Source organism: Typopeltis vanoorti, chromosome 3, assembly GCF_054136105.1.
Source record: "Typopeltis vanoorti isolate ZY-2024b chromosome 3, IOZ_Tvanoo_1.0, whole genome shotgun sequence".
In the NCBI taxonomy this organism is placed as follows: domain Eukaryota; kingdom Metazoa; phylum Arthropoda; class Arachnida; order Uropygi; family Thelyphonidae; genus Typopeltis; species Typopeltis vanoorti.
This window is the reverse complement of record NC_143551.1, coordinates 68,397,522-68,411,593: the sequence shown is the minus strand read 5'-3', so window position 1 is coordinate 68,411,593 and position 14,072 is coordinate 68,397,522. Positions and strand designations below refer to the sequence as shown.

Genomic DNA, 14,072 nt, shown 5'->3' with positions numbered 1-14,072 from the left:
GCTTTGTGTTCCGAGTAAGCTCTCTATGATTTTTGCTATTGCACTTAGAGTTTTTAAATGTACATTTATTAAACCAAGTCCTCCAGCTTCTATATCATGACATATTGTACACCTTCGTATGGGTTCGTATTTCGAATCCAATTAATCGTATTTCTTCCAATTGCGCTACGGAGGCACTTTCAGTAATTTTTAGTAATTTCAGTAATTTTTAGGTTTTTACATATATTTGAAGCAGCTATTGAAATTCGTGAACACTTTTTGACGTTTTTAACAACTAATGACACTACTGGTAAAGGTATATAAGAAAATATAAAATCACTTTTGAATAAATTAAATCTTAAATTGTCAGATTGTAGAGGGCAAGGGTATGATAACGGAGCGAATATGAAAGGAGTATATAAGGGAGTCCGTGCTTGCATTTTAAATGAAAACGAAAAGGCATTTTATACTCCTTGCGCCTGTCATTATTTAAATTTGATTTTAGGGGATGCCGCAAAATCATCAATTATAGCAATAAATTTTTTGAATGTTATACAAAAAATATATACATTATTTGCTGTCTCAACTTCACGTTGGGACATATTAAAGAAATTTGCTAAACAATTAACTCCAAAACCTTTATGTGACACAAGATGGGAATGTAGAATAGAATCAGTTAGAGCTGTACGTTTTCAAATTCCAGAATTTTTAAATGCACTAAAAGAATTATTTAAAACTGCATCAGATAATACTATCCAAGTAGAAGTGGCTTCAATAATATATGAACAAATAGATTCATTTGAGTTTATATTAAGCCTTGTAATTTGGTATGAGCTTTTGTCAAAAGTTAATTTAGTAAGTATTGCAAAATGCAAAAATTCCCATAGACGTAGCAGCTAAGCATATTAAAGAGTTAGTGCAGTACTTTGAAGAGCAGAGAATATCAGGATTTGATAGCTGTTTTGAGATTGCTAAAGAACTGTCAAATCTATTAGAAATAGAAATTAAATTTAAAGAAAGTCGAGTACTTCGAAGAAAAGTATTTTTTGATTATGAAACGCCTAATGAATCACACATAAGTGATAACAAAGATAATTTTAGGATAAATTTCTTTTTTATAATTTTAGATACTGCTCTACAGTCTGTCAAAAAAAGATTTGAATTGTGTGAAATTCATCAAAAATCATTTGGATTTCTTTATGATATGAAATTAATAAGAAAAATGACAGAAGATGAGTTAAAATTTTGCTGCAAACAGCTGTATCAAAAATTAAATACAGATATTGATGAATCTGAATTTTACAATGAATTAATTATTTTTAGAAATATTATTCCAGAAGATGCACCCATTAATATTTTAAAATTCATAATTGCAGATAATTTGTCGAATATTTATCCAAATATTACTACGACATTTAAAATATTATTGACCAGGCCAGTTACGGTGGCATCAGCAGAAAGGTCATTCTCCAAATTAAAATTAATAAAAACCTATTTGCGATCTTCTATGTCTCAAGAACGTTTGTCGTCCCTGGCAATAATATCTAGAGAGCATGAAATTGCAAAAAATTTGAATTTTGATAGCGTTATAAATGATTTTATTGATAAGCTCATTAGATTAAATAAAATTTAATATATTAAGATTTCTTTTAAATCTTATAAGTTGTTATACATATATATCATTCTTTATAGTAAAAATGGATTTTTTTTTCATATTTTTATATTATTATTTATATTATTAAATAAATCATTGTTCTGGCGTATTTATATGATAATGTGTACTTACATAATAAAATAATATATCATCTACATCAAGGGTCGCCAAAGTCATTTGCCCATCGACCCCTTCAAGCGTTTCTTGACTTTTTATCGACCCCCTATATTTTACTATTACGTAATTATAATAGGACAACGCTTATGTGAGTTTTTAGATTGTTTATTTTATAGTTACAGTGTTTATTGTATGTATAATATAGTATATATTATTATATTACTATTACTACCACTACCACTATTACTATCACTGGTATTACTAGTGATATTAATAAACTACTGGTATTAATATCACTGGCATTACTACCGGCGCTGCTCAACTATTCAACATATAGAAGTTTAGTTCGTGAATGAATAACGATTGAATTATAATATGTATGTTGATGAATTTCAGAACATTAACGCTCACTTGTATGTCGATACGCAAAAATGAGACTGGGATCGAATACGTGTAAGTATCAGTAAATAAGAACCGCGCACGTGTTGCAATTGTTCCTGCCCGACCGGCACGGCGGTCGGGCAGGAACCACCAACATCCGTTTATTGGTAAATACATCATTTTGGCCTACTTGATTGGCCTCAGTAACTATTTTCATGACCATCTTACAGGTCCTATTCATGGACCTGTAAGATGGAGGTACTGATCCCACGATTCACTCTTAATTGCATTGTCATTACCTCCATGTCTTTTGTCATGGAGGTAATCCAAGTTAACCATACAATGATGTCTTATATTTTTCTGTCGACCCCCAATCGACCCCTGAGCCCGAATCGACCCCTAACAATGTCATATCGACCCCTTTGGCGACCACTGATCTACATACAAACACATTTATTTTTTAACTAATTTTTTCCATTTACAATGCTAAAGAGCATACTTGTTTATTTATGTGCATAAATGTTTTTCATATTTGATTTAATTAATTAATTAACAAGATATTCTTCCATTTAAAATTTCCATAAAAGTTACTAACTTTCAAGGGCCCCGCTTTTCCATTTCGCACAGGGCCCCGCAAAATGTAGAAACGGGCCTGAGTCAAAGAGAAAGGTGATAAGTGAAGTGATACCGGACCGTGTTCTTAATCCATTACTATTTATCTCTTGATGAAGACAGACTAAATGGAAGTTGCTAGGAAGGCACATGACTGGGTTTGCTATTATAGTACAACAGTCAATGATTTCTGGACGTCAAATTAAATATTGTTAGAAAAGAAATTGTGAATGGGGAGGAGGGTCTGACCAAAAGAAGATAAGATAAGAAATGATTTAAGAAAAATCCTAAGAGATTATTCAGTGGTGTAGCCAATAAAAGAAAAAAGGCGACTATGGAAGAATGTCAGTTGTTGCTAAGTATGGCAGCAAGTGAACAAGACAGAAGATATCGTGGAAATATTGTTGGTGGGGGTTAGTGGAGATAGGGATGTTGGGGAAAGTTAAGTTTCGCTTCGTTCATCGGTAGAAAGGGTTACTGATAATCTTCAAACATCGTGTGGTTAAATTGAAGTTTGGAGTTCAGCTCACTTGTATGTGTTCATACGCCAGGAGTATTGGGAACAAACCCGGAGAAATCGGGGCATTAACTGATTTAATTCAGTCTGGAATTTTTGCAATAAGTGAGACGTGTCTGACGGAGAATGTCATTGTGACAGGCATAGAACGTGCTGTTGCAGTATATTTTGGCATGAGAGAAGAGATGGAAAGGAAGGGGAAGTTTTGTTAGACAGCAAACTAGCTGTATCCGCTGAAAGTGGAGGAACTCGGAACGGAGTGTTGGTTGATGATTTTTTTTAATGTTGTTCCTGCCCACGAAAGGTTATTTACAAAACCTATAGTACATTTTGTACCTTGGGCGGGTTAACGATTACTGTTTTCCGATTTTTATCATTTTTATATATTTTTCGTATGTTTTTAATGTATTATTTATACACTCCGGAAAACCCTGCTCTAGAGACCAAACCTGGAACTTCTTAGCCACTTCAGGCCTCCAATAAGCTGGGTAAAAGACAATCTCCCATTTAAAGACAATCACAAACTTCCCAGCCCACGGCGGGATTTGAACCCGCAACTTGTTGGTTGGAGAGGGGGGGGGGGTCCGCTCGGCCAACCAGGCCGAAACTTTAGTGTGAAATTAAGATAAATGAGATAGAATATTTGATAGGATGTTTGGTATACTGATAAATGCTGAAATGTTTCAACAAACAAAATTAATAAGAGGCTGTTGATTATTATGGTGATTTTAATGATAGAAATATTGACTGGGTGAAGGAAATGTCAACAGTAGAGAAAGTGAGTTTCTTGAGTTACTCAGAGACTGTTATTTAATATAGCATGAATGTCGTAGGATATGATGGTGAATGAAGATTTTATGCAACCTCCACTTGGTTAAAGTCGTATGTTACTGCCATAGGAAATGGTTGGCAAACGCCTGTTCCATTTGGGGTAGGAAAGATGTGGAATTACAGAGCAGGAGACTATGAAAGACTCCAGAAACAGCTTGGGAACATTCGTTGGCATGAGGAGCTTGTTAGTAAGGAATAAAGAGGTGCTTGAAAGCTGCTAAAAAAACGCTTGAAGGCAGGAATGGCAGACTGTATTCTGAGAATTAGGAGGAGACATAAAAAAGTGCAAAGTGGATGAATAATGATAAGAAGAAAATGCTTTAGAGAAGTTAAAAAGCATTTTCTTTTTAAGGACTACCCTTTTAATTTCTTAGCTGGCGTGGCAAGCTAAGAAAAATCCTAAGGAATTATTCGGTGATGTACCCAATAAAAGAAAGTGCGACTATGGAAGAATGTCAGTTGTTGCTAAGCATGGCAGCAAGATGACAAGGCAGAAGATATCGTAGAAAAATACGAAATGCAAAATCTTACACATATTGACAGGAGGATTGCTGAAAAATAAAATGGACAGTAATAAGTCGCAAAAAGGAAGTGGTCGTTTAAGTTCTGTGTGATGTAGACAATGAAAACAGATTCGGTAAGTGTGGATTGTAGCGTCTGTTAGATAGGCGGAGGAGGGGTGATATGTTAAAGACATAAGTTGGCGAAAGGTTTTTATAGGATAGATACAGGGAGAAATCTTTCAACCATGGCAAGAAGGCAAAGAACAAGAGGCCATTCATTGAAGTTGAACAAGAATTCGGTGAACAGGGGAGTGAGGAGCAGATTTTTCTCATAACGAGTGGTGAGTGAGTGGAATATGTTGCCAAAAAAAGTGATTCAGTGCAACATCGATGAAAAGGAATTGTGTGATCGCATTGTGTCGGTGCGACCATCTTCTTCTTCTTCTTCTGCAGCTTGTCCCACTTAAGTGGGACATCCTCTTATCGCATAGCACTCCAGTTCCTCCAACCCACTTGTATCCTGCATCCCACTTCCTTCTCAGCCCCCCCCATCTTCTTCCACTGTTGAACCTAAGTATCTAAAGTCCCTCACCTTCCTGTGTCGGTGCGACCATTGATCACCTGAAATTCGTTTCGTTTGTTTTAGATTTTAAGTGTAAATATATTGTACATTAACTGATGTTATCTGTCGAGTGGACCTCTCACGATGAGTCTTGAACTCCATGGAGGTGCCAGTGCAATAATAATAATAATAATAATAATTATAATAATAATAATAATGCAAAGTTAAGAAGAACGATAAATAGAGCTGCCAATGCATCCCTTCACGATAAAACGAATAGACCAGTAACGAGGAGCAAACAATGAATATTAGTTTAATATTACTCATTGGTCCTACATTTTGAAAAGAAGAGAAAAGAAGCAAGCAAGCTGTGACTGGGACTTGCAGTTCAAAAAATTAAGGAAGTTAAAAATAGAGACATGACAGTGGACACGAATTTTAAGTTCTAGGACCAGATATATTGCAAAAGTGGTAAAGTTAATGCAAAGGTGACTGCTGTGTTAAAAAAAGATGAGTTCCTTTTTTTTTAATTTTTTAACCAAACCTTAATCATGCCTCATCTGTACTAGTGTGCTCAGTACTTGTCGTATGGGTTTCAGAGAGACGTAGAAACTGTGGCAAAAGTGCAAAAGTAAATAACACAGATGATATCGGCCTTACGAAAGTTGATTACGAAGATAACTTAAAGGTGTAGATGGCGATATTAGCGAGTAGACCGTGAAGTGAGAAGATAACAGAAACATCCGTGGGTGAATGGATTTGACAGAATAGATACAAGGGCGATTTTTCACTCATGGTGGGAAGGGAGGTGTCCATAGAAGGTTAAATAGGTTATCAAGGGAGCAAAGAGCAATTTTTTATATTTCTTGTGACGAGAGAGTGGATTATATTGCTGTGATGAGTACAATGTGTGCTTAGTCCTCACCCTTATGGTTGGTTGGGTAGCAAGATGCTATTTTACCAGGGAATCAATGATTATGAAACAAAATGCTTTCCAGTTGCCTTCCTTGACCACAGTATTTATGGCAAGGAAGGAATATGTTCACGGGGGCCGGTTTGCCTGTTTTGAGAGATGAAAACCCCGAGTTTCCGGGGGTTAAAACCATCCACCTCCGTATAAGAACGGCTAACTCACCCTTTAGTCGAAAGAGACCAAATAAAGGTTCTGAGGTCCTGGGCGGGAATCGAATCCGGTCTTTCTGACCAAAGGGCTTCATCTGTACCGACTGAGCTACGAAGGCATGAGTGCAGTAACAGTTAAATAGATTTAAAGAGAAAGATGACGAGCACTGATTGTTATGGTATCCCGCAAAACAGACAAACCTGCCAGAGAACACATGCAGTTAATAAACATAATACATTTGTAGTCTTAGTTGCTTCGGTGCCGTAATTTCAACTACTCCATGTTAATATTTGAATGACTAATTAACTGTTACAATTCACAAATTCGTCCAGTCATAGAATAATGTTGGACATAAAGGGTAGTGTCACTAAAAGATCCTTACATTTTTTGATTAATTGCAGAAGAGTACAGCTGGGTGGCTGATCAAAATAATCAACCCAAATCACCTTTCCCTCACTAATCTATTCTCTGTTTTGCATAGATGTTTGTTGTTCAAATGATCGTCGAGACAGCAAGGTCATAAGATTATTAGAATACATGCGGACATTGAGAACTCGTTCCGCCGCAGATTTGTCAACTTTGAGAAGAGAAAAAAATAAAAACTCTGAGAAGGAAAATTCTATTATTTTCGTCTTAACCAAAGCGCAAGTGTCCTTGACGCGATGCTACGTCGATATCCTGGAGCCTCGAAAAATCAATGGAAATAATTCAAATAGTTTCCGATTCCTGTCATTTTGCAATCAGTTTACAACAGAAAAAATATCGCTCGACGTGTATTAAATCTGACTTTCATTATATGATAAAAGATTTATTGGACTCGACCTCATATTATACTGTATAAGCCATACTTTGCATCTTCGTACACAACCAAATCCACCGACGAACTCGTTCATAATCTCATTCGAGACATAAAAGTAACATCTCATAGAAAACTAGCGCTGTCTTTAAAGACAAAGGTCGGGAATGTACAAAATATTTAAGGAGGAAAGAAATGGTTCGAAGTTGGAGTTGAATATGGTTAATTTTAGGAAAATCAATCTGGGCGGGTCATCCGACTTAAAGGCCTGTAAGTAGTGCAACTTATTATTATGTCAATGATTATTATTATTACCATGGAGTGATTACAATATAAAGTTTCAATATACAGTATATTCTGCTTCTTTCTAAGGCCTGTATAGCCCTTGAAAATGGAGTTGGCATTCATAGCGCTAGGAATCCCGAAAGAAACAGTTATAAGTTCGATTCCAGTCGCTGTCGGAACTTTTTCCTAAGTCTTCGACCGGTTCTCGAATTAGTCTGTACCGAACGAATTAGTCGGTACAGACTATATCTCAAGAAAATCGACCGTAGAACTCGCATTATTTCTGACTGTAATATACAGTGTAAGGGTTATATAATATATAGTGCCGTGATGGCGGCAGTTGTCTGCCTTACTCTCCTCCCCGAATGACTATTAAAAATTCTTGACAGTCTTGAGCCAGCTATATGTAATTGGCTAAGGGCGAAGACTGTATTTCTTCCCTCTTCAAAACGTAGTCGGGGAATAAAAATAAACGGCCTCGATTATTCCCTTCAAGGAATAAAATAAATGCGTTATTTGCTTCTTTTTGTCCTTGCAAATAGGTCCGTTTGAAATATAAAAGTGAAATTCCAGTTGTAGTCCAAAAATAACTCGAGCATAAACAAATAACATTTAAAAAATACAAAAATAATCTTATTGGTGCTCACGTATTTTGCGCAACACACCTTTTAATCTTTGGTTAATAAACATCATAAATGTTCATTATAAAATAGACAAACCGGTAGGAAAACATACAATTAACATACATAAAATACTGACGTGATATCTTTAGTTATTTAGGCCGTAATTCCTGCCGTTAACAATAATAACCTACATAAAAAATAATCACATGTTTTGCTGCTCTTTGAGATTGCCCTTCTCTTTTGCCGAAAAGAATCCTGAACGCGCTAAACTGCCATCGAAAGTAGCCGTTAATGATCTATAAGAGGTTAAAATCATGTTTAATACTTATTTTTTAACTAAAAGAAATGGAGCATTAGATACATTGGATTAGGTTAAGTTTATTAAATCTTAAATCAGTTAAGAATTCTTGTGTAATACTTCCTGTGACATTTTTCACCTCGCACGCAAACTAACACCAAAAAAAGTTGTTTGGCTAGTTTCAAGTTGGAGAATATCTCGTGTTCCCATTCGAATAGTTGACATTAGTTTCTCTCTCTCTTTTATTGACAACTAAATGCTAATCACTATCAAAAAAGTAAATAATAATAATAATAATAATAATAATAATAATAATAATAATAATAACCAGATAATCTTACTGTGCTCAGAATTTATTCTTCCCCATGTGCTGACGATATTAGAGAATATACAGTAAATACAGTTGCAGGACAAACGGCATATTCTCATTTACACCTTCCCCTCTTTCACCACACACTCAATATGCGTGTGACCTACTGTATTCTTAAGCTTCTGTCAGATTCTCAGTCCGGTATTTGCTATAAAATTAAATGAATAATTCAGTCTACATACTCATAATAGAGTATAATCGTAGTATTAAATCAGTGGAAAAAATTGCTGTTGAATGTCTCTCTGAGAAACAGAAGTCATTTTTCGAACAAATCTGTCTTTATAATACAATAGTTTCGCTTAAGATTGATGCATGTTATGTAACCCATTATCCAGAATCTTCAAAATGTCGGTACACTTCACCTTCCAGACTATTTTCATTCTACATAGTTTCATGTTTATACAGCAACACTAAATTCTGCTTGCTAAAAATAATTATGGGATGTTTCCGCAGCACAATAATGTGCTTAATAAATTGACTCCAATGTGCACATGTGTGAGGTATATATATATATATATACGAGATTGGTCTGAAAAATTCTCGGCCTAACAATGAAAAAACGAATTTATAATTTCAAAATTATTTTTATTTTTCAACATAATATCCCATAAGACTAATACATTTATTCCAGCGATGCTCCAACACCATTATCCCGTCACTGTAGTGGTTCTCAGTAAGATCTGCAAAATACCCCTCTTCAGCTGCAATCACCTCTTGATTCGAAGAAAAACGCTGACCAGCGAGGAAGAGTTTTAGTTTTGGAAAGAAATACAAGTCAGAGGGAGCCAAATCTGGGGAAATAGGGTGGATATTCCAACAATTCATAGTGCAGATCCCTTAATTTTCCCATTGCCAAAACACTTTTGTGGGCAGGTGCATTGTCCTGATGAAAGATGATTTTTTTGTTCTGCAAACCGGGTCTTTTCTCACGAATTTTTTCGTCTAGTCTGGTTAAAAGATCGGAATAATATTCCAAGGATATTATTTTACTTTTTCACGATAATTAATACACAAAATGCCTTTAACCTCTCCACCTGCCGAGGTGGATGAAACAGTGAGACTATCTTGCACTTCTTATCCGTTATTCAATAAGTGTTACAGAATTGTATCCAGATTTATCTGGACGTATATATGCCTCCTGACCGGTTGGGATGTCATCCTAAAACACCGATGCCATGACCTTCCCTTCTGATGGAACCGACTTTGTCTTCTTTGGCGCTAAACAACCGACTTCTGTCTACTCTTTTGACTGCTTTTTGGATTCCGGTGTGTAATGGTGAATCCAAGTCTCATCCATAGTAATAAATCAAAGCACAAAATCAGTTTTATTCTTGTTAAAACGCTCCAAGCACTGTTCAGAGATTTTCATGCGAGTGCGTTTTTGATCTGCTGTGAGCAAGCATGGCACCCATCTTGCGCAAACCTTTTTCATTTGCAATTCTTCCTGCAAAATTTATCCTACACGTTCTTTTGAAATGCCTATAGTCTCAGCAATTTCACGCACTTTGACTCGCCGGTCATCCAATAATTCACTTGATCGTTCACTTGATCAATGATTTCTGGTGTTGTTACACTTTTTGGACGTCCTTCACATGGATCATCTTCAAGGCTGGTACGGCTACGTTTAAACTCGGCATCCCATTTTTTAATTGTCGAAATCGAAGGAGAAGAGTGCCCATAAACTTTTATGAACTTCGAATGAATTTCTTTTGGCATTAAACCTTCTTTTCCAAAGAATTTTATCCATTTCAAGGGATACAGAATAAACAAACTGCTTGATAGAATGACTTGGATGCTTATGACAGACGTACCAACTTAGAAAAAAAATCTACCACCCGAAAGTGATAGGTAGCGCTGTTCGCCAGCGCTCCAGGTGAGCAATTGGGACTTCCTCATTCAAGTTTTTCACGTCGTACGAAGAATATGCGTCGTTTTACGAATGCTGAGATGGCAGACATGCATTTCGTTTACCATATTATGTATCCAACCACTATTGAACTGTTCAGACGCCTAATAAAGTTTTTTACATTACTTACTGCCTTGTGTTATATATATATATATATATATATATATATATATATATATATATATATATATATATATATATATATATATATATATATATATATATATATATATATATAAAATCAGCTAACGCCTTTTTATTCCCGTATACGGCAGTAGGCGAGGCCATTTAGCCCTATCTAACTTTTGGAGACTGAGTGGGCAGTTCAATCTCCACTGGTACCCAATCAGAGACAGATGGCCCAAGGCTATCACTAATTAAGCGGTACGCAGTGAAGAGAGTCGGCTCAAATGTGCCGCCATCACGTGGTCCCTAACCCTAACACAATATATTTAATGTCTGAAATAATGTGGGTTCTACGGTCGATTTTCTTGAGTTTACAGGACGAAAAACCCGAGTTTCCGGGAGGAAAAATCTGCTTGCCCGTGCAAAATGGTTCTTCTCAACTTGTATAACTTATGAATACAGAGTTAGCTTTAAGTGCTTTAAGCAAGGGAAAGCCTTTAGTCTCCAAAATCAAAAGTTATCGTTAGTCATCACTGTACAGGTATAATTTTTAAATATATGAATAATAATTTGGAAAGAAAAAAACTCAGAACTCTATTTAAACTGTACATGCATTTCTTCACAGGTCCTGTTGTGAGTGCCCTAACAAATAGGTTTGGATGTCGCTCAATTGCAATAACAGGGGCTATCCTTGCTTGTGTTGCGTTTCTTCTGAGCACCTTAGCCCCAAGCGTTGACGTATTAATAGTGACTTATGGCATAATGGGAGGTAAGTTTGGAGATGTTTTTATTTCTTTATTTTATTATAAATTATATGAATGTAAGACGACGATTACCATGAAGTCCTAAATAAAAGTAAGTTGTCTTCAAGCAATTATTAAATTAAACTCGAATATTGGCTTTAATGACAATAAAACGGAAATAGAATATCATTTTAATAATTCGTATGATAAATTTATTTTTATTTTATTTTATGATATTTAGCCAAGACAGACTCAAGCAGAAATTAGCCTCAGGACTGCATTCCGTAGGTTTTCCAAAAAAAAAAAGAGGTTTCCCAAAAATTGTTTAATATAATATATACCAAAAAAGGTCTTTAAACCCCCCCCCCCCGCTTCTTAATCATTTTCTAAAGTTAGAATATTGGAAGAAATTGTATGCAATTACATTGCATTCATGTAATATTTTGTGCTGCCCACAAAGCTTCTACTTTTTTAAAACCAAAAAGGTAAACGAATCTTCCATCTTTAAACTTTCCAAATGTCTACTATCTTATTTCTTGCTCTTGTAGCTTATATTTTGGACAATCCGGAGATTTTGCTTCTGTTCGTCGCGAGAAACATAAAATGTACATAAACTTGATCAGTCGTGAACAGCCACGCGGAACATGCTATCTCCTCTGAACAGGGGCTTTTGGAAAAACACTAAAATATTACACGAGAGTAGGTTTCTTATGGAACGGTTTTATTAAAGAAAACTTTAGTTGATCAGTGTTGATTTTTTATTATTTTGTTTTCCATTTTTATACTGAATATGTCTATGAAATATGGGGAAAAATTTTTATATCAATAAACGATTACGTCTTATGTAAATTATCCTTATTAATTTAGTTATATATCTATGTCGAGTTACCTTACAGATAAACTAGATGAGTTTGAAACAGATAAGCTGATGAGTTTTAAACTGCTGTTAATTCCAAGCAAGGACGGAAGAAATCCAAGCGATCTGTCGGAAAGCACAGTGAAAAAGACTCCGAACTGGATTTTCCTGGACTGGCGATGAACGCAATAGATTGTCCTCTTGTGTCATATGAAGAAACACTTTCTATTGAATCTATGGTTGCAAATGAATTTTTTTTTTTCAAAAAAAAAAAGCAACTTATTATCAAAAATGTTCATTTTTTTAAAACGGATAATGGAATATAAAAAAGAACAACTAAGGACTGTGCTTAGTCTCGTGACAGTAAATCAGCAGAAGAAACATCCATTTTAGCTCGGATTCTAGTCACTAACTACGCATGCATTTTTTCTAAATCTTTTTCCAGCTGATATGTTAGTTAAAAGATCTTCGGTTGGGAAAGGATTTTAATCCTGCATCACAATAAAATCGACTGTAGTACTACAGGATCTTAGCCTTAATATATTATTAACAATCTACAACACTTATTTTAAATGCTGATGTAGGTTTAATGTTTTTTTTTTTTTATGTAGGCTTTTTTCGCGCTATAGGTCAGGCAAGTAGGATAATCGTTGACCAAATCACTTTGCTTTAGCATACTGTTTGAGTTGTAATGTAGCTTGGCTGTGTATATACACTGCTTGGAAAGAAGTAAACGGACATCCATGGGCAGGTTGCATTATGCCATGTAACGAGTCACTTTTGTAGCGGGTATAAATTAGAGGAATATAATGCTCCGGGTGAAATGGTAGCAAGAAAGAAACTGACGGAGTTTGAAAGTGGCGTCGTGATAGGATGCCATGTTGCAGACCTACCTGTTCGCCAAATTGTTGAAAAATTGGACCATTCCACGACAATAATCAGTGACACCACAGTGAGGTGGAAGCGTAGGGGGTCAATTGCAAGTGCTACCCACAGTGGACAACCCACCACACTCACTGAACGTGACCACAGGGTGCTACGAAGGATAATATGTAAAAACCTCCATTTGCCGGCGGACACATTGAATGTAGAGTTCCTGGCATAGACTGGAACACGAATCTCAACAAAAACATTCAGAACTAAGGCTCCCAACATGAGTTTCCATGGTAGGACCGCAATATGCAAGTCCCAAATTACCCGAACCAACATGCAGCGTAGTCTTCAGTGGTGCAAAGAGCGTGTACAGGACGTGGAAGTTTGGAAAGCTATGTTATAGAGAGATGATATGGCCCGACGAATCACGCAACACCCTCTGCCGAGCAGATGGACTTGTGTAGGGGTGGCAGATGCCCGGTGAACATCTTTTACAAGAGTGAATAACCCCAACTACGAAATTCGGAGGTTGCGGTACGATGGTATGGCCCTGTTTTTCCTGGTTTGGCCTTGAACCCTCTGCTTGCAGTGCCACGCACCTTGAACTTCGAGAGGTATGCGAGTATTCTAGACCATGCAATGTGTTCTACTTTCTGGCGTTTCTACGTAGCTGGCCATTGTCTCTTTCAGCAAGAAAATGCATTTGTCATTATGCAAGCCCCACATTATGTGGAAGCTTGGAAAGCTGTGTTATGGGGCGATGGATCACGCTACACCCTCTACCGAGTAGATGTGTAAACGGTGGGCTATTACTATCCTTATACGTTTGGTATAAAGAAACAAACTTTCCCTTTTCAATATTAAATGACTATACAATATAATTACTCTGTTACTTCTCTGCTAAAAAAAAATTAAAT

The 14,072-nt window shown here is 36.0% G+C and overlaps 1 protein-coding gene across 1 annotated transcript in view; it reads left to right on the top strand.

Annotated features, from left to right (window-relative positions):
• LOC150108237 (monocarboxylate transporter 12-B-like) overlaps positions 1–14,072 on the top strand; it is a 97,217-nt gene that overhangs the window by 47,776 nt on the left and 35,369 nt on the right. The window contains exon 3 of the mRNA XM_090415690.1: positions 11,309–11,452. Within this exon, the coding sequence (XP_090271816.1) occupies positions 11,309–11,452 (144 nt within the window). The remainder of the gene's footprint in view (positions 1–11,308; positions 11,453–14,072) is intronic.